We start from the raw sequence: 20,131 nt of genomic DNA on the forward strand, positions 1-20,131 counted from the left end.
TTCTCCAATGTGCAATTTCAAGGCTCACTTATATTTTCAGTTAGTTATTTATTGTATGGTTGAGAGGTAGGGTCTCTGGGAATGTATATGAAGGAATACCCTGTGGAGTTTCGGCTTAGTGGAAATCTGCCCTTGGGGAAAATACAAAGAGCACTGTTTCTTTTAAAGGGAACGTAAACGCAGCACGATTTTCTTGAATGTTTGAGGTCAGCGTCTGCTGTTTCTCTAACTTTATCAGCGCAGTCCTCCCATGTTCATCAGATAATGTTTCTTTGCATCCTTTCCCCGTCCAATTACAGCAAAACGCTTCAAAAGTACGGAGCAACGTGGTTGCCACGGCAACAGGATTTTCCCCACGTTGCCGCGGGTGATGTCAGCAAAGCCCCGGTTACTACTGTGCCAGCAGGCACCGGGCTCTGAGACCAACTTGCGAAACACACAAGGACAAGAAGAGTCGAGAAAGAAAGAAAAAAATTGTTCCAGGTGAAATGAGCCACTGTGTTTAAATGCTGTGTTTAAGCAAGGGCAAGAAAATCTGAACATTCAGCTCAGGCTGGCAAGTTCAGAGAGAAGATCGTCTCAAAGGCATCTCAATAACGCCACAAAAATGCGTTTAAAGGAAGATTTGGCTTCAATATCATCCATAAAAGTTTCATATCCCCGGAGAAATTAATCAGGTGAGACAGAATTTGCAAAGGAAAACATATAAATTATATATCTATATATAAAGATATATATAGATATATAATTTATGTGCAGTGTGCGCTGTTGGTCTGCTGTCCTTCTGTGAACTGATGCGCTTTCCCCCTCGTCCCTCGTATAAGGTCCAACTATTTCTTTGTCATCTGTCAGGGTTCTCTCCTCTGAACTTGTGTGAGTGCTTCTGATGTGTGTTTGGTGTCTTCTTGTTTTTGTGTTGCTTTGTTTGTTTTTCTTCAGTCGTTTTCCTTCTTTTCGTTTTTAAGACCACCCTGTACGTGTTTTCCTCCCCGTTTTGCATTCGGAAAAGTCGGGCTGGTTGCTTCTTTAGTGCTGTTGTCTTAAATACGATGTCATATGCACATAATGTAATAAGAGATTGTCTGCCCTTCGTGGTCAAAAGATAGAAATGGAAATGACTGCGTAAAAATGAGTGAGATCCACCAGAATCTGCACTTAAACATTTTGCACTTTCTGCATGAAACATAGTATCTATCTATCTATCTATCTATCTATCTATCTATCTATCTATCTATCTATCTATCTATCTATCTATTATTTGTCCCACAACATACTTACATACCTCCATCAATAAGCCCTCTTGTCACAGTGTGAAGTCAAATATATACAGTAGCATGAAGACTGGGAGGGGAATAGAAGAAAGAGTGGGGAGGGGATTCAAATCGTCACCAAACAGACATTCATGCTTTCTCCCCCCTTTTCCTCTCTCTCTGTCTCTTTTTCTTTGTGTCCCCCCTCCCCACACTTCGTGTCTGTTGCTCTCTCTCTCTCTCTCTCTCACCTCCCTTCTCCTGTATGGAGCAGTGCCTCAGCCTACAGCTCACCAGGCATTCACTCTTACTTACCCCCCAACTCACACACACACACCACCACCACAGTTTCTCACTTCCCTCTGCTCCTCTGCTTACTGATACTTCTGCTTCCACTGCTGCCTTCCTCGCTCCCTTCCCTCTTCTCTGTAGCTCGCTCCTCATCCTCAATCCACCATGGTGAACAGATAACCGCCCCTGCCGTCCCGAGACCATGGGTGCCTGCCTCTGCAAAGGTCACAAAGGTCAGTGCCCGACTCCACCTGCTTGCTCTTCCTCATCTGTGTGTATGTCTGAGGGTTTAATCAGCCTTGAAGATAATGTGACAGCATTCACAGGCTGTTTCAGAAAGTTGCATTATGCCTTTCAGGAATAACTATGCACGTGAGGACATGGAAAATCATGGAAAATGTTTGATTTCTGATTTTGGCAGATATTCCTGAAGTTCTAACAGCAGAAAGACCACCTGAATCACATTTTGAGGCATGTTTACAATGCACTCCATCATACGAATCCAGAAACTTATTTTAAGCTGATGTCTTATCTATCCTCGAGCGAATCTGTTGAGGCTGCTTTAGAATAAAGACTCTGGGAGAAGAGGCTGATGACGAGGCTTGTGTGGATCAGTGAAGGACAATTGTAGCTGTAGGATGTCAGAGCTTCGTCAGAAGCCGATTCCAAGTTGTCGTGACTTGAAGATGTGACTTGGGTTGCAATTTATTTTCTCTCCTACTGTGTTTGCTCACTATCTCTGCTTCTGGGGGAAATAAGTTAGTGTTCCAACGCTGCCTAGATGAAATAACAATACCTCAGCTGAATGCAGGGCCTCTTCCAGGGAGAACATAGGTAGTAATTTATGCTGTCAAAAATAAAGGTTCACTAGCATCGAAGACAGATGTGAGGTGTCTGTGATACCTCAGAACAGCAGTCTACTTAATATTTTCCCTTTATATTTTACATGACAAAATATTAACATCATACTGCAGTCTTATATATTATTTTCAGCTGGAGCGCCGAGTGCTGTTTGAAAATATTTTGTGAGACAAAGGTGACAGAGTGAGCAGCGCTTTCAAGCTGGGAGGAAAGAGAGAAGGCAGCTGTGAGGATCCAGACAAACAGATAAGAGAGCAGTGGAGGTGTGTGTTGTGTGTACGTGCACAGGTATGTGTGTATGGGAGTGAATCAGTGTGGGATTTAACCCCACAAGGACAGTGTATTGGATCAGGAATCGCAATGGGGTTTCTTGACCTGCTGATAGGATCCGATGAGGCCAGAGAGCAGATACAGCCCTGTGCACCAGTGTGTGTGTGCATGTGTAAAAGTGTGCTGGCAAGTAAATGGAAGGGCATCACTAGTCACCTCTTGCTGTAGCGTTTCCATAGCAATACCCAATTGTATTGAAGGCACCTCCCGTGGGAAAACCCCTAATGTGTGAGCGTGTGTGTGCGTCTGACATTTCTAATAATGTTAATTCGCCATCGCACGGGCCTGCACTTCATTTCCTCCTGTCATTCATACGAACCTCATCACCATCAATTAGAAAGCAAACAGTGTGAGCTGGGGCCGAGCTAAATATGCAGAGAGGCTTTGGTTAAATGACTCTAACAGGATTCAGTCGTCTCCATCTCATCATTTATATATGAGGCTCACTTGACCCCTGGAAGCACATCGACACACACAAAGGAAGCTTAGACATGTATGCTCCAAGTGTAACACCAGGGTTTGTCTGTCACTCCCTACAGAGATCAGCATTCCTGTATCAACACTGCACCACCCCGAGGAGGGTCAGTCATCCCCTGCCAAGGTAAGTGGAAGCCCCCCACCCCACCATCAACTTGTCAATACGCCCTTTTAGATTTTTAATGGTAGCTTTAATGGCTGTCATTACTAGCTAAAACCTTTTTAAAACCAACAACACAGATCATAGTTTAACTAATTATGTCCCTATGATATCATCATTAGCTGGACCAGCTCAATTTATGATGACATCTAATATGCTGGCAGCTCTTTCTATACCCGTAACACAAATGTTACAACATTCACAAATTCTCAATTATTATAAAACATTTTTGTCCTGCTGTCTCTCCATTTTTGTAACCCTTTAATATTTTTATGTATGTTTTAAGGAATAATCTTCGCGTTAGCGATGTCACAGTTAGCATTTTGTAAAAAATGTATAAAACAACACATGTATTAAAACCTTCAAGTGAAATTGAGTTTAAAGGAATCTATATTAACTTTTTAATTACTGTTATGGAAATCTGAAATAAATCAATTTACAAGCAAACATGTTGGTTTTGTGAGGTTTTGATTTGCCTCTACAAAGGGAACAACAGTGGTGTATTTCTCAAAAACCACGAGTTACAGCTCATACACTAAACACTGCAACTACAGTAACTTACCCTAAACCTTTATTTCACGTGTTAAAAGTGTTGTTGAAAGCCTACCCAGTCAAACTGGTCAAATATTCAGTCATGGTAATTCCTCGATTTCTAATTTCTTCTACAATGGTAAAACAAAATGCGTGCTGCTCCAGGCAGGTTATTTTCTGAGGATAAATGACTGCTATTGTCTATCAAGGTGAAAACTGGGGACCCTGATTTGAAGAGACGAAGATTTCACTTGCTTTTGTAAAACAAAAGAGCATCTACATTTGGATGTAATGGGGAAAAATAGATTGGACCTCCAGCAGTAACATTAAGCTATCAACTCGCGTAGATTGTACAAAACTGAAATTGAACACATCCCAAAAACATGCAGCCTGTCTGTACCAAAGGAAAGAAAATCATATTGTAGAAAACTGAAATATTTTTTTCGAATGCTGACAAACGATAGGAAATCAGTAAATCGCCTTTCTGTGATGCACAAAATGTGAATGCCATTTATTGTTATACATGAAAAACCGTAATATCTGTACAAGTGGATTTGAACTGGTTTCCAGCAGTCTGGAGTGGAACCTTTATCTATGCTCTAATGTGAACAGTTTACACCATCAGCTTACTCTCAGTTCAAAAATACTAAAACCGAGAGAACACTGTTTGAAAAGTACCTCCCAAGTCTGTATTGATTGCAGCTTCTTGGGTGTAAACAGCAGACACGCTTATAATACCTTTTGTCTGCAACTTATTCAGGCTGAGTGTGATTACTGAGGGACTGTTATTGTCATTATCACCATTTTGCCAGGAAGAAAAAAAGTGGGAATAGTGTGGGTTGAGGCTCAACGTGACTGGATGCGGTTGCTAGAAGAGGGTGTATGCAAATGTTCTGTTGCATGCATATGTTTGCATCTACTGTTTTTTTGCAGTTCCCTGCCCCTGAATTAGGTCAGATGTCATAAATGTATTGATGGCAACTAGGGGTGGGTTTTTATAATCGATTCATCGATTAAAATCGATTCTGGCTTGGATAACGTAAAATCGATTCATTAAAATCCTGAATCGATTTTTTAATATAAATTTATTTTGTCCGAAATGCCAGAATCTCTGGTGACATCTCACAACATTTCAAGAACCACCAAACAGTAAATGAGAGCAGGTACAGGGATTCTGCACATAGACTTAAACACACAGCGCGACCCGCGGATCAGAATCAGTTAGATGTAGCCTTTCTCACAGCTCGCTGATCCGGGTCCGCGCTTTGTGTTCACGCCCTTTATGCGCTGATTCTAAAGCTGTTAGTTTGATCTCTCTCCAAACAATATTGACCGAACCAGCAGCAAAAGAAGATCCAAACGCTTCACATAAACATCGTCATGAATTCACTCTGTTTTGCTTCCATTGCGATGCGCAGCTCTCTCTCTCTCCCTCTCTCCCTCCCCCCCCCTCTCTCTCGAACAGTTTCGCTTTCTTCATTATTCGCTTGCTTGTTACGCACAAGTCTACTGTTGCTTACAGCGCTGTCGGCCGCTGTTTTTTTCCCTTTTACATTCTTCCGAAAAGAAAACCTCATTTCTGCTGTTCAATACTGAACAAATTTAAACTTTTTAATATTATTCAAAATGCAAAATGCTTAGCCGTGTGTCTAATAAAACCGCTGTAACGTCAGAGGTAATGTTCATTAATTAATGGTTTTCTTTCGTTTTTGATGTACTGCAGAATATTTTTATAAAATCCCAGGCCAGGAAAACCTTCATGTTTTTCTGTGTTTTATCCTCAGCTACTTTGACACAAAGGCATCTGCTGTGATGCTCACACCTTGGATAAAGTCTTGCGAGTGTCAGCTTCCTTTTTATAGATACAAAAATATGTAAATGTTCTGATCTGAATTATACTTCTGACTGTCAAAATTTCCCAGATTTAAATCGAATCGAATCGAATTAAATCGAATCGTGGATCGAATCGATTTGGGACCTTGTGAATCGGAATTGAATCGATTCTAGAAATCAGTGACGATACCCAGCCCTAATGGCAACCTAAAAGGAAGCTCAGTCCTGAGAAGTAATGAATATAAATCCCTTTTTTTATGCTATTATACTGTGTAGGATGACCAGAATCCCTCCAATGGCAGCGTATCAGATAAAACCAGTCGCTATGACATTGCAGAGCTGGCCACATCCTCTTTACTGGGTGAGACACACACACACACACACACACACACACACACACACACACACACACACACACACACACACACACACACGTGTTTAGTTCATGCTGTGTTTAATTCCTGCGTGCTTCATCACGAGTCACTGTGCTTGTAACTACGGGAGATTAAAATGTCATTTCCGTCTTTCCTTACTCCCTCACACACAGTAATGCCAAGCAGCACACATATTTCCTTCATCCATGTGTATTTTTTCCTTCTCCACCTTTAACTCTGGCTTCCTGCTCCTCGTCTTCTTCCTCCTTTCCCCATCCTGTGTCTGTCTGCCTCATCTTGACTGCTTCCCCCGCTCAGTGGGGGGTTCATTATCTCGGTTAATGTGTTATGCCTTGCTGAACTTTTCCGAGTGAACGCTTCTTTATTACAGTGACAGAATAATTACGGAGGCCATGAAAACCTCATGAATGCAATAGACAAATACAGACATTCAGGAAGACGGCTGAGATGCTGGCACCTGCTTTGAGAGGCTCCGTGATATAAAAAAAAAGAATCAAAAGGCTTTTTAACATTTACTCAATCTTAATCAGTCTTCAGTCATCACTTAAATTGGCACTGTAAGTTCTGTGGACGTGGAGCTGACATCCTAACTGCTTAAATGAGATCACACTGTGCTAACGCAAATATTATTGTAACACTGTAATTGCATTTTGAATAATATTGAGCAGCCGTTGCTGCTTTTATTTTCCTTGTATGATGCTGTTTGATGAATGCGTCAGGCTGACGTGATTGTATTAAGAGCCAATGGTGCTAAAGCGCTGTTAGTAACTCTGGGAAGCTAAAGTCTTCATCAGATTGCAAAGCTGCAATAATATTGGACTGAAAAGGAAATGATGTTTTGTTATTCTTAGAAACCCCGTGTTACTAAACATGCAGTGTTTTTCTACACGTATGTTTACGCTGGTCTTTAAAATGAAATAGGCTTCGCACTATCAGAGTATGAAGGTGCTCAGTGAATTTAGTGTCATTTGAAAGGTAGTCATAATCACAACTAAACTTCAGTTTATATAATGCTGCTGATTCTTTCATCGTGGTATACAGCAGTTCTGCAGGCTATAACAGTAAATGCTGCTGCCACCTCCTAGCAGAAGCTCTTGCTTGACTGCTGTGGCTGGGTAAAGTCAATTGTAAACACCAATCTGCTTGTCCTGTCATTACTTTAGATTTAATTAAAACCATAAAACTAGAAGCATATTCTTGATAGCTTTGTGCAGTCACAGTTCATTAATGATACTGTAAAGGCCCGATCTCCTTTATCTGGACGTCTGTACAGCTAAAAGGATCTGCTCAGCAGATCTAGTGGGAGTGTGCAAAGTTAAAATAAAAAAAGATCAGAGAAGTAAGGAGGCACAATCCATGACAATGACTTAAAATCAGCGGGAAAAATGGGGCCGATAAAAGGAAATCAATATGGTTGATCTGTTAAGACCCAAACATTTTAGCCCAGCTGCAGACTGAGCAACAACTCACTGACAGGTGAATAAAGACTGTTACAACAGTCAAGTCACGAAATGAAGGCATGAATAGCCTTTTTCAAAGTCTGTCGAGCAGAGAAATAGCCTCACCTTTTAAGTACCCAGAAGCTAAAAGAGCCTAGCTTTAACAACAGCATTTATCTATTTATCAAAAGGAAAAGAGCTGCCGCCGGTCATTCTCAGGTTCTTCACAGAGGTTTTGTTTGTTTGTTTTTTAAATAGATTTTTAAAGGTCTGAGTCCAGTGGGTGTCAGGTGCTCCAAAAAATCACTTCTGTTCATTTAGCAGACATTTTAGTCTTTCTGTGTGCAATTTGAAGAACATACAAAAATTTTGAACATGCCATTTCTTTTTAATAAATATTACATTTAGTAATGCTGTCTCTACTTACAGCAATGAAAACAAGGCAAACTGCTCTGAAGGCTATTTTAGACCAGATCAGTGCAAGTGAAAATAAATGGGACAAATTTGCATGCCATCAAACCAACTCTTCTAAATGAGAAAAAGTAAACAAAGAGCACATTTGCCTACAGTTATAGATCAAAATTAATGCCCTAGGTTTTCTTGATTTCAGTTAACAAGTTTAACAAATTAAAAACTTATGAAGACTCTAGTTTAAGTTCAGTTAATGCAGATTTTTAACACAGCACTTCAACTTCGTGTTTTAAAATCTCTATTACAGTGGCTACATAAAATGTAATTGTTCATCTTGAAGCGAGCTGAATGTTCCCGGCAGTTTATTTAATACAAAGTTACAGCTTAATATACAGAATTGATGGTGGCTTTGAAGGAACATTCAGGAGCTCCCCTAAATATTGCACTTAATTTGCTGCTCCTTCCTCAGTGGCCCACCCTGGCAAGACTGTGCTATATTGGTAATAATGTAGTAAGGCTGCAGAAAAGGTAATGCTAACCCATGAACAGTGCATAGAGACATGGAGACAACATAGAGACAGGCAACAGGTCACACTCCTACATGAAATAAAACTGGAAGTTCTGTTGTTGGTGTGCCACCCCAATATTTTTAGTGGCCCCCATATGGCCATGGTATGAAAAAAGTCTGGAGGCGCCCCTGCTTGTCAGGATAGATAAGTGTGAACATGGACGTCTGTCCATTCACAGTGGCCAAATTTACATCCCTTAAGACTATAACCATGGTAAATACACAGAGCACCCCTTTGCCTGTATTTAGAGCCTTACAGAGCTGTTAGCAGGTTCATTTAATGGTAACAATGAATACTTAAATACAATGCAAAACCCACACTACAGCTCCAGATTTTAAAACCACAGTTTATTCATCTGTCTGTGTTTGCTCATAAACAAAGCACACCAGGAAGTCGTGCTTCACACAACGCAGTATATGTTTTTTGTTTTTATTTGATAAAATCACTTACTCCAGACTTATTGGTTGTTTAAGTAGTACCACTATCTTGATTGCAATAAATGAGACATTGAATCATTTATTACAGTCCCCAAGGAATTTCAGATTATTATTGATATGCTTGTTGCCTCTGACATGCTGAACATGGCTAAATGTTTCATTTATCATCTCATTTCCTGTCTTATTTTAGCAGTGACTCATTTTTAACAGCAAAGTGACTCTTACATATTTTCTGTCAGTTTCATTTTTATGACTGCTTGCTTTGTTTCCACAATCACCTCTACTGAAGCTGCCCTTGTTGTGCAATAATATATGTGTTTAAGGACAATTTATAGAGTTTAAAAAAAAACTCAAGCAAAAAAGCATTGGTTGAAAATGTTGGTTTGCATGAACCATTCAATATTTTAAAAGGAATGCCAGCTCTACACCAATTTAAAGCTTGTGTATGTGTGTATCAAATGACTTTGAATGTGGGATCAAAAACAGAGCAAAAAGCATAGTTAGCAAACGGATTTGAGCAGCCATTCGGCTACGGTAAATGATAAAGGGGAGACATTAGTGGAGAAAATAGCTGGCGACAAGCAAACCAGTCGTGGAAATGGCTGAAAGCAGACTCTTAAAAGCTATGTGGGGTTTTTTAAATCATAAAAGCATCCCGGTCCTATCCTTTGTTAGGTAGGTACTTTCAGCTGCCCCCTTATTTCCCATGAGGTCACCACAGCAGATGGATTGGTATATTTGATTTGACACATATTACACCAGATGCCCTTCCTCACACAACCCTGCCATTTATCCAGACTTGGAACTTAGGACACTAGGAACACATTAACTTGTGACCCCCTAAGGGTCGACATGCGGGTTCTCAAACAAGGGATGTTTTGCATATTAGACCTATGTGTTAACTACTGCAACATGGAGCCACTGGACCGTAGCCTTTAGTTCGTGTACCACAGACCTCTTAACAATCTGGGTTTGTTTTGACTTTGAAATAGCTCACACAGTCACTATATTCAAACCCAGTAATGGCATAATTCCTCTGAAGTTGTGAAGATAAATCTAATACATCAAATGTGTCTCTAAGGGTCTCCTTTGAATTCAGTCCTTGAACTCTTATTTGATTGATCTGATTGGCTGATCTTACGTAGAAGCAACCAAGCAAATGTAAAACTTGACATGCTAATCCTCTCTTAGCTATGTGCTTAGCTATCAAACTGTTTCAACTACCCAGCTCATATATCAGCTTGTTTGTTTGTTTCATTTACGATGAGCTTCTCCTTTTAGCTGTTCCCTTCTTTCTACAGCAGTCCATCTCAGCCTATCCCTAGGATCCACCTCTCTCACATTAATATCCTCCTTCTCTACATCCATGAATCTTCTCTGTGGTATTCCTCTTTTCCTCCTGTCTGGAAGCTCCATATCCAATATCCTCTGTCCAGCATATCCACCATCCATCCTCTGTACCTCTGAGCCTGCTAGCCCTTCACCTCAGCTACGTTTTTGGTCTCTACCAGGTCTTGAGGGAATTTTTTTTCTCTTTAATTGCCGACTGCCTAGCTAAAGGCTAATCACCATTTAAGCAAGCCTCTGCATGCCCTCCTTCAGTACATCAGTACATCCACGACTGGTCTCTGTCTGCATTTAAAAACTATAAATCAACTGATTCAGTTCTTATATATCCCAGTTCACTCCGTTAGCATAAATGTCAATCATACAGTATAACCTTATTGTTCTTACAGCTTTACAGAATGGCATAAAATAATGAGAAAAAATCTTTTCCTGTTTAAAGAAATATAAATGAATTTTTTGTGTCTGCTGTTATTGTCAGGATCCATATGGCTCCAGTAATCCTAACAGGCAAGCTGGGTATAGGGTGAGATGCTAAACTAAAGGCAAAGAAGGACAATATCACTGTCTTTTGTGCTCCACTCACAACTGCTTAATAGGCTCATTGCTTTCAACGCCCAGCAATAATTGAGGCTGACTCAGACAAGCATATGTTTCAGAAGTTTTCAAAAAGACTTCTGTGATAAGGAGAATTATCTGAAACAATAAAAGCGAGGATGACAAAAATAACATCTTGAAAAAGCCCTTTCAGTTAACTGTGCAAACTCATGAAAATGTTTTACTTCTCTTCACACAGAGACAATGCAAATGTGACATTTCGTAGTTTTTTTTTGTCTTTTTTTTTTTCAGAAACATAATAACAGGCCTCTATAGAGGCATGCAGCAGCACAGTCAGTAGCTCCAAACAGCACACTGTGCATCAGCCTCCCATGGACCTGGCGGTCCCTTAAACACTGTTTGTCTGCACTGTACCTACAGATTAACAGCGAAAATCATGCCTGGCTTACTTCTGCCCACTGCGTTCTGGGAACAAATAGGCTGAGCTATGGCAGCCTATTATGATTTAGTCCGTTTCATAACGCAGTGTTGACAGTTAGTGCAAAATACCCCGTTTGGAAAACAGATGGGATTTTATTGCTGTGTGCACATAACATAAATGGATGCAAATATAGCTTTTCCCACATCAACAGTCAGCCAGAAAAGAGCCGCAAAAAAGAGTCGTCACTGTGTGAACGCAGCATGAGACGGAAGTGGGTGTCACAGTGTACAACAAAACGCTGAGAAGTAGGTGTTGAGCTCAGAAGGGAAAGAAGAAAAAGTGATACCAATGTTTTTTTTTTTTCTCAGCTTGAACCCAGATGTCCAGCACATTCGGATCCCTTATCTTATTTACACCATTTCTCAATCCTCAAAGTCACCTTTTGATTTCTAATCCTTGGTTTTCCTCTAAGCTTCTGTAGTCTTAACATTTTATTTCTGCTTTTTCCATAAATTCATCTCTTTTTTTGACCTTTACCTTTTCAACCTTTCCTTTGTTTGTCCTTTGTCAATTTGACTTTAACTCGTCCTTTCCGAAGACCTTTCAACTTTTGTCTCCTTTGATTAAATTAAACGATGGATCCTTTGAGGTTTTGCCCGGTGATTCCGCAGTTTATGAATAACACATTAGCGTAGAGATACGGGAACACGGAGACTTGATATTGCTTGACAAGACTCCATTCAGGGCAATATTCAAAGACCCGAGGGAAATGCACCTGATTTGTGGGATCCTTCTGGTTAAGCTAACAATTATGATGTCTGTCTAACTACAAAGGAGTCCAAACAGACTGAAATGATCTAATAAAATGATAAATGTCACACAGTTTTTGTTTCAGTGGTTTTCTATCTAAGTGAGACTCATACAATATTGTTAAAGTGCTGAGAGTTATAAACAAGAACTGCCTGAGGCGTGCAATGCTCTCATTTCTGTTCTGTCCAGTTTCGTTTCTGTTAGGTGAGGCTGTGTGCAGACAGGAATAGGACCCAAGGTGCAGACTCCGGAGACAGTCGTGAACTCAAAAAGGCTTTAATTAGGTACTCAAAAATATAACATAACTAAAAAACTCAAAACAAACTTAAACTGGAGGAATGACAGAACACACAGCTAGGAAAACGGTAGATCGCGACACGGACACAGAGAAACACTGGGCTTAAATACACAGAGGGAGCAATCAAGGAATGGGTAACAGGAGGGAAACACAGCTGGGGCAAATCAGGCCTAACGAGACAAGGGGAAGCAAAACCAGACACATTAACATCAGACATGGACTTTCAAAGTAAAACAGGAAACACATAACACAGACTGAACAAAGACACAGACTCGCACGCACTGCAACAGAGGGAACAGAGACGTGGGACCAGGGCAGACACAAACACTGACTGGACACGGGGATATAGCCACTAAGGACACACAGAGACGCGAACTAGACAAGGGGATACAGCTGACAGGGGAGACAGAGCAGCTAGAGAAAACAAACAAACAACGGAGCCTGGAAAGCAACAGAACAAAACACAGGAACAAAGTCCAAAACAACAGCACCAAGGCCCAGGCATAGTCCAAAAGCAAACAAACAAAAGAGCTCACGAAAGGCGCAGAGGCCCAGGCAATAGTCTCAAAAAAGTTCAGGGGGCCGGCCCGGAGGCTAACGGCACAACAGTCCAAACCCGGGCAGGTCAGGGGGGCGGACCGGAGGCTGATGGTCCAAGAGCCCAGAAAACAGGTCAGGAGGCCGGCCGGGCGGGAGGCAACGGTGGCGACGGAGCAGATCAGGAGGCCGGCCGGGCGGGAGGCACCGACGGCGACGTAGTTCAGGGGGCCGTCCATGACAGCAATGACGTTCAGTCATCGGCCGGACGGGACGAGCAGGACGAGCAGGCCGGACAGGACGAGCAGGACGTGCAGGCCGGACAAGATGTGCAGGAACAGACAGCATGGAGACCTCAGGAGCGGACGAAGCTGAACACTCGGAGGCCGGACCAGGCGGAGCTGCAGACTCGGGGGCCGGACCAGGCGGAGCTGCAGACTCGGGGGCTGAACGGCCTCGCCAGAACCATCAGCAGACACTGGGACGTGCTGGCTGGGTCCTCCCGGACCCCCAGCTGACAAGGCAAGAGGCTGAACGGGGCCCCCCCTCGGACCCTCCAGGGGAAACAGGTGGCTGAACGGGGCCCCCCCTCGGACCCTCCAGGGGAAACAGGTGGCTGAACGGGGCCCCCCCTCGGACCCTCCAGGGGAAACAGGTGGCTGAACGGGGCCCCCCCTCGGACCCTCCAGGGGAAACAGGTGGCTGAACGGGGCCCCCCCTCGGACCCTCCAGCGGAGACAGACGGCTGAACGGGCCCCTCGGACCCTCCAGCGGGAACAGACGGCTGAGCAGCTAAGTGACCCCGTGGCTGAGCAGCTGATGCAAAAAATATAGCCCCAGAATAAATAGTCCCATGGCCCGAAGAAAAAGAGTCCCTTTTGCTCACCACAGCCGGTTGTTTTGACATCCCGGGGTCCAGCTGTGGGGTGACACGCCGGTGGTGCGGCCGCCGCTTCCTCCTCGGTGATGGCTCCAATGGGCCGGGCAACTCCAAGTCCGGCGGGCTGGGCAGCACATCTTTCTCCGAGTTGGGTAGGTGAGCGGTAGCAACAGGGGGATGCAGATCAAGCTCATTAAGGAAAAACTCCTGTATGAGTGGGTGAAGTGAGTCCAAAAGCCAGGGGAGACCAGAAACCAGTCGCTGTAGCCGGTTCGCTACAGCACGCTGAAATTCCTCCCCAGAATGATTCAGCCACAGGTCACATAATTTATCCACTGAATAAATTATATCCTCCCTGAGCTCTTCAGACGGGGCGAGTGCTGCTGGGTCCATGTACTGGTCGCGATCTTCTGTTAGGTGAGGCTGTGTGGAGACAGGAATAGGACCCAAGGTGCAGACTCCGGAGACAGTCGTGAACTCAAAAAGGCTTTAATTAGGTACTCAAAAATATAACATAACTAAAAAACTCAAAACAAACTTAAACTGGAGGAATGACAGAACACACAGCTAGGAAAACGGTAGATCGCGACACGGACACAGAGAAACACAGGGCAAATACACAGAGGGAGCAATCAAGGAATGGGTAACAGGAGGGAAACACAGCTGGGGCAAATCAGGCCTAACAGACAAGGGGAAGCAAAACCAGACACATTAACATCAGACATGGACTTTCAAAGTAAAACAGGAAACACATAACACAGACTGAACAAAGACACAGACTCGCACGCACTGCAACAGAGGGAACAGAGACGTGGGACCAGGGCAGACACAGACACTGACTGGACATGGGGATATAGCCACTAAGGACACACAGAGACGCGAACTAGACAAGGGGATACAGCTGACAGGGGAGACAGAGCAGCTAGAGAAGACAGAGACATAAACTATAAGACAGAACTCAAAGAAACCAAAGACTAGAAAGTATAAATAATATAATAAACTCAAAACCCCTGGGTCAACGACCCAGGCATCCTAACAGTTTCAGTGGCTCGCTACATAAGAAGGCAGCAGTAGAAGTTCTTCTTTTCATGGTTCATGTTATGCAAATCAAGAATAAATGCTCACCCTCAAGCCTGAATTATGCAAAGCTGTAGAATTTCATGTCAAACAACAACCATCTCATTATAGTTCACCTTTCTCTTGCCCTCTATTAGATTTCACATGCTTCGTTTCTCGCTGTTTTCATCTCTTTCCTACTCTACATCATTTTCATGGAGCTATTTCATCTTTACATTGCCTTCCCCTCAATTACTTTCTCTTATTCCTTCGTTACCACACTTACTGCATGCTCCATCTTTTCACCCCGGACAACCAAAATCTAATCTTGAGCTTCATCCCTTCTTGTCCTCCTTCCATTATTTAGGTCTGGTGGCCACAATAAAGGAACACATCACCAAGCCGACGGCAATGGCCCAGGGGCGAGTTGCGCACCTGATTGAATGGAAGGGTTGGGGTGGATGCGGTGAAGCCAGGGGAGGCGGAGGTGGATGCAGCGGGGCCTGGGGTAGAGGAGGCGGCGCCTGGGGGGCCATGGAGGCCGAGCTGCAGGAAGACGAACAGCTTTATTCCCAAATGACGGACGAGTTCAAAGAAGCTCGCTTCGCTGCAGGTGAGGCAGACGGATGAGTTTCATAGGAGGAAAAACAAGATGTTTTCTGTGGAGATAAAACAATGCTGTGATCCCTCCCAACATTGTTTTTGTGTGATTGGTTTGTGCCGAGGGAGCATCTACAAAAATCAATAACCTTTAGAACGTCTGATGACGGTGACTCAAACCTCGTGCACTTATTGAATTTCCCTCTTTTCTTTTTTTTTGTCTTGTGGTGCTTTAAGAAAAACAACTGATCGACTTCTGAGAAGCGCAGCACGAAATGTGTTTGTTTGACTTGTGTCTCGCAGGTGTTGCGGAGCAGTTTGCCCTGGCTGAGGCAGCCATGAACGTGTGGTCCATGAGCGACAACACAGAGCAGCCGTCCACCAGCTTACAAGGTTGGTGTCTCCTTTATCGGCATTTCATTTTTGTTTTTCATGCTGCGAACGTGGCCGATCCATTGTGTCTGAATACAAATGAACCAAATGCATTCATTTCTTTTATAACGGTCTCCGTCTGGGTTTGATTAATTATTATCCCAAAGTCATAATTTTACCTTCAAGTCGTTGCTTTAATGTTGACAATGGATTTTATTTGCAGACAGACATAAAAGATAAAAGAATGAATTTGTCTTTCACAACATACCTGATTTATAGCTGCATAGTGATGTAAGCTGCTCTGTTGTCTTCTTTATTTTGTTACTGCTGCTTTGGCATGGAGATTAATCTGTCCTCTATTAAATAAGAGCCATGAAAGAATCCAACTGACTGACAGTTACTTTACTTGACATCAAACGTCATCAGTGTGTCAGGATTTATTTTGTCTAGTAGTGGTAGAGATCTCAGAGGAACTGTTTATGCATGGTATTGGTTTTGTTGATATCTCACGTGTTGTTGTTCAGCCGAGGTTGTATTTATGTAGTTTGGATTATTTTTTGTGATGTTCTTACACATAAAACCTTAGAACAAAAAGAGGACGTGCTTTCTGTTTAGCATGACTCTTTGTCTTTTTTCTGTTAGCTGTTTTGTAAGGAAATAAAAAAAAAACTTACTGCCTAAAATTCCAACTTAAAGGAAACTTCACCAACTGAAACGTCTCCTAATTGTCACAGTATGGAGTCATGCTTTGTTCCAGTTAGTTTCTGGTTACATTTTGGTGATTTCTAGGTCTTAGGTTTCAAAGATTCAAGATTCAAAGTGTTTATTGTCATGTGTACAGAAGAAAGAGCATTTCTCTGTGCAATGAAATTCTTCCTTTGCTGTCCATACACAAATGCCAAATTAGGTAGGGTCGAAGGAACGAGATAAATAAGGATAAGAATAAGACAAGGTATTAAGATAAATAAGGTTAAAAAAATAGTGAAAGATAAATCAGTACAAAATAAGTAATTGAAGACAAGTGAGGTATGGAGTTGTTAATGTAAAAGGATGTACAAAGGAGCTTAATGTGAACGATGAACTTAGTGTGCAAATTGTTCTGATGTGCAAATTGCGGTTGAGGTAGTTTAGCTGTTCAGGAGTCTGACAGCAGTGGGGAAGAAGGAGTTGTTGAGTCGAGGTGTTCTGGATTTCACACTTCTAAACAGTCCGTGCGAACAGTCCGTGTTGAGGGGTGTGTGGGGTCTCTAAGGATGGAGGCAGCTCTCCTCTGGACTCTGTGATGGTAGATGCTCTGCAGAGAGGGCAGCGGGGTCCTGGTGATCTTCTCTGCAGTTCTTGGCCGACATCTCAAATTTCCTCAGCCTTTCCTTAGGTTTGTTCCCGTGCCTCCCACGTTTAGAGTGTAATGATTCAGTGTAGGTTTGGTTCTGTCTTCATGTTCATTCATCTGTTTCCCGGTCACATCTTTTGCTCCCTCTCTTCCTTATGTTCCGTCAATCTGCGTCTCAGTGTGAGTCTCTGGTTTCCTGTTTTATGGTGATAGTTCTGTGTGAGTGTATTTTGTTTTGCTTCCTCCCTGACTCGTCATGTCTGATTAGGTTCAGCTGTGTCTTCCTTCTGTTGTGTATTCTCTGGTTACCCTTTGTGTATATAGTGTGTGTCTTCTGCTTTGTTCCCCGTCAGTTTGTCTGTTAACTTTCCCATATCTCCCCGTGTTCCAAGTTCCTCATGTCTCAGGTATTCATGTGTTCCTGGTGTTCCTGGTTTTCGTGTATTTGGTTTTCCCACTTTAGGATTTTGTGATTAGTTTCTCATTCATCTGGTTTTTCATGTCTGGTTCCTGTTCTGTTTTTCAGCTTCAATAAAAGTTATGTCTTTTGTTATAATCCAGTTCAATTTCCACATTCCATGTAAAGACCTTCTTAAACAATCACAGCAACCTGTGATGACTCACTTGTTTGTGAAATCCAGATACTTTTTTTCCTTTTGTTTTTACAAAGCTACCATCTGACTGATACTGATACCCCTCCACAGCAGCACAGAGCCACTACCTGTCTCAGTTCCTGCTTGATGGTGGAAGCGTTGGCGTCCCTCAGCATCTGTACAGCATTCACACCCAGGTGTATGGCAACAACACTGCAGTCAACCTGATCCCCCCTCCACCACCACCAATCAGCTCCGCTTCCCTGATGTCCACCGCCCAGGACAGAGATCATCCTATTCAGGACAGAAGCACTGTGATTGCAGAAGCCGCTGTCCGCCACGTAGACAGCAGCTCCTTATCCGAGGACGATGTTTTTTACAACTAGGCTGTAAAAAAAGAAGTCTTGATGGCAATCTCTAAAATGAGTCTCAACCACCAGCATCGAGCGAGAGGAGAAGTAAAGGCAGACATTTAAGAGGCGACTCTGTAAATGGCTTTTCTGAAAAGGTTCAGAAGACTCCGGATAGTATTTTCTTGAGAGCTAAGGCATATAGTTTTGTGAATGTACATAGTTCAACTGTGACATTAAAAAAAACATTTTTTATTCCATGTACATGAAGTAGTTATATAGAGCTGAACAGTCAAATGAAATATGCTGTAAACACCTTGTTATAAAGTATGTTTTAATATATGTGATGAACAAGGCTGTCTTGTTTGTGTCGTGGTCTCTTTTCTTCTAACAGGTGAACTGAAGGAAAAGGTTTCGCTTATAAATTAAGGATTTCTCGTGTGAATAGAGAGGTGACGTAAGCACACATCCAATTATCCGAGTTTCAGCCGTGATTAGCCATAATTCACACTTTCCTGTCTGCGAGCTGAGAGCAGATGCAGGGAGCGGTGAGAGACGAGGAGAGCGTAGAAAAAAACCGAGTGAGAAGAACACAGAATATACTGTGCAGCCGGTGTGTGTTTGAGAGGGAGAGAAGGGAGAGGAGAAAGGTGGTGTTGCTGTTTCCTGTCATGATGATCTTTTAGCACAAGCTTACACAAAGTGAAGCTTTGCCGCGCGGCGTGCTGTGGCTATTCTGTTACCTCAGTGGCTGTGCACGGCTAGTGTGATCGCATCCATCAACAAAGTCTTTAAGGAGTTTATTTATTACTGCAGTGCAGCAGCATCTAAAGTTAAATGTGACGCAGCTGAATGAAAGGTCACAAGTGTATGTTAGCAAGAGAAAAGTAAACAGAGGCTGTTTTTCAAAAGAGGGCCTCGGTCTAACAGTAGGACAAGGATAAAAAAAATAAGTCCGAGATGGCAGCGTCCTGCAAAAGAAGAAGAGCGACTCCTCTGGGAGCTTATGTTTGACCACCAAACGTCTGCGACTGTGGCTGCTTTCGTTCATCGCAATCAGATTACCCATGTGCTAACTTGAAATGAATGGACAGCAAAATTGTTGGCTTGGGTTGATGATTTGGAATTGAATGCATGAGCAACTGAAAGGCTTCCAAGGGGGTTTTGGAAGTGGAGCCACTCAGACTCAGATCACAACAGAATTTAATGCACCAGTGGCCTGCAATTACCACTTGCGGCCACAGAGGCTCCTGAAAGCCAAAAAGTAATTTATTGCTTCAAAGAATTTCTTAAAGGATGACTCCAGTTTATTCATGTTTGCCGCTGGAGCTTGTTATTTTCTGCCCTTGTTCTCAACAATTACTTACATAGTTATTACACTGTCAGCATAACTGAAGAATGCCAGTGTCTTTTCCTTGTGGTAACTCTAGGAAGGATGTCCAAGTCACGAACTGTTACATTCAACACATAGCAGCTATAATTTTAAATTCAGGGGGCCTTCAGTGGGCAACAAGTTTATAAGATTCAGTCAAAATGTGTGAATAGGTTCGTGAAATTTAGGCACCTTACCTTGTTTGAATTTGGTGGATTTCCAGTTTCCTGTTTGTTGATCACTCCCTTGAAGTCTAGTTATGACCATCTCCACTGTGCACTCAACAATTTCTCCTCAGACCTCAAATTTGTGCAGAGGAAAAGTGAAGTTATGTTTCAAATTGACCTGAATTTCACACGGAGGTGGTGATGAGAGAGCAGAGCAATTTTCTGCAGTTTTAGTGGAAAAGTCACTGTTCACAAGCCCAAGGGCTTCGTGTTAGGCTGTCAGTGCAGAGTTGTAATCAGCCCAAAGAGGCTGAGGGAAAAAATTCAGCAGGAACGATCTGAACCTTGAGGTGTGGCAGCGTAATATATGGCACATGCGCAATGAAAAGGTATTTTGGTCACATGAGCATAGAGGTCTGGCTCACATAAGTACAGATGTTCAGAACAGGACTTCTA

General features: G+C 42.7%; 1 protein-coding gene across 3 annotated transcripts; it reads left to right on the plus strand.

Annotated features, from left to right (window-relative positions):
* Positions 1–306: 306 nt before the first annotated feature.
* Positions 307–18,420, plus strand: fam131c (family with sequence similarity 131 member C). 3 transcript variants are annotated; one of them, XM_085394291.1, is made up of 7 exons: positions 307–677; positions 1,525–1,774; positions 3,272–3,333; positions 6,010–6,094; positions 15,256–15,501; positions 15,792–15,881; positions 17,898–18,420. In XM_085394291.1, exons 2-7 carry the CDS (start codon positions 1,744–1,746, stop codon positions 18,170–18,172), a joined length of 789 nt encoding a protein of 262 aa, XP_085250417.1. In that variant the 5' UTR covers positions 307–677; positions 1,525–1,743; the 3' UTR covers positions 18,173–18,420. The 3 variants fall into 3 exon arrangements, with proteins under 3 accessions (XP_085250417.1, XP_085250419.1, XP_085250418.1); XM_085394293.1 differs by having other exon boundaries at positions 17,901–18,420; XM_085394292.1 differs by lacking the exon at positions 307–677 and having other exon boundaries at positions 1,508–1,774.
* The last annotated feature ends 1,711 nt before the right edge of the window (positions 18,421–20,131 follow it).

This window comes from Rhamphochromis longiceps, linkage group LG20 (assembly GCF_057381845.1).
Source record: "Rhamphochromis longiceps isolate RC_006_pf linkage group LG20, R_longiceps_female_GT1.1, whole genome shotgun sequence".
In the NCBI taxonomy this organism is placed as follows: Eukaryota; Metazoa; Chordata; class Actinopteri; order Cichliformes; family Cichlidae; genus Rhamphochromis; species Rhamphochromis longiceps.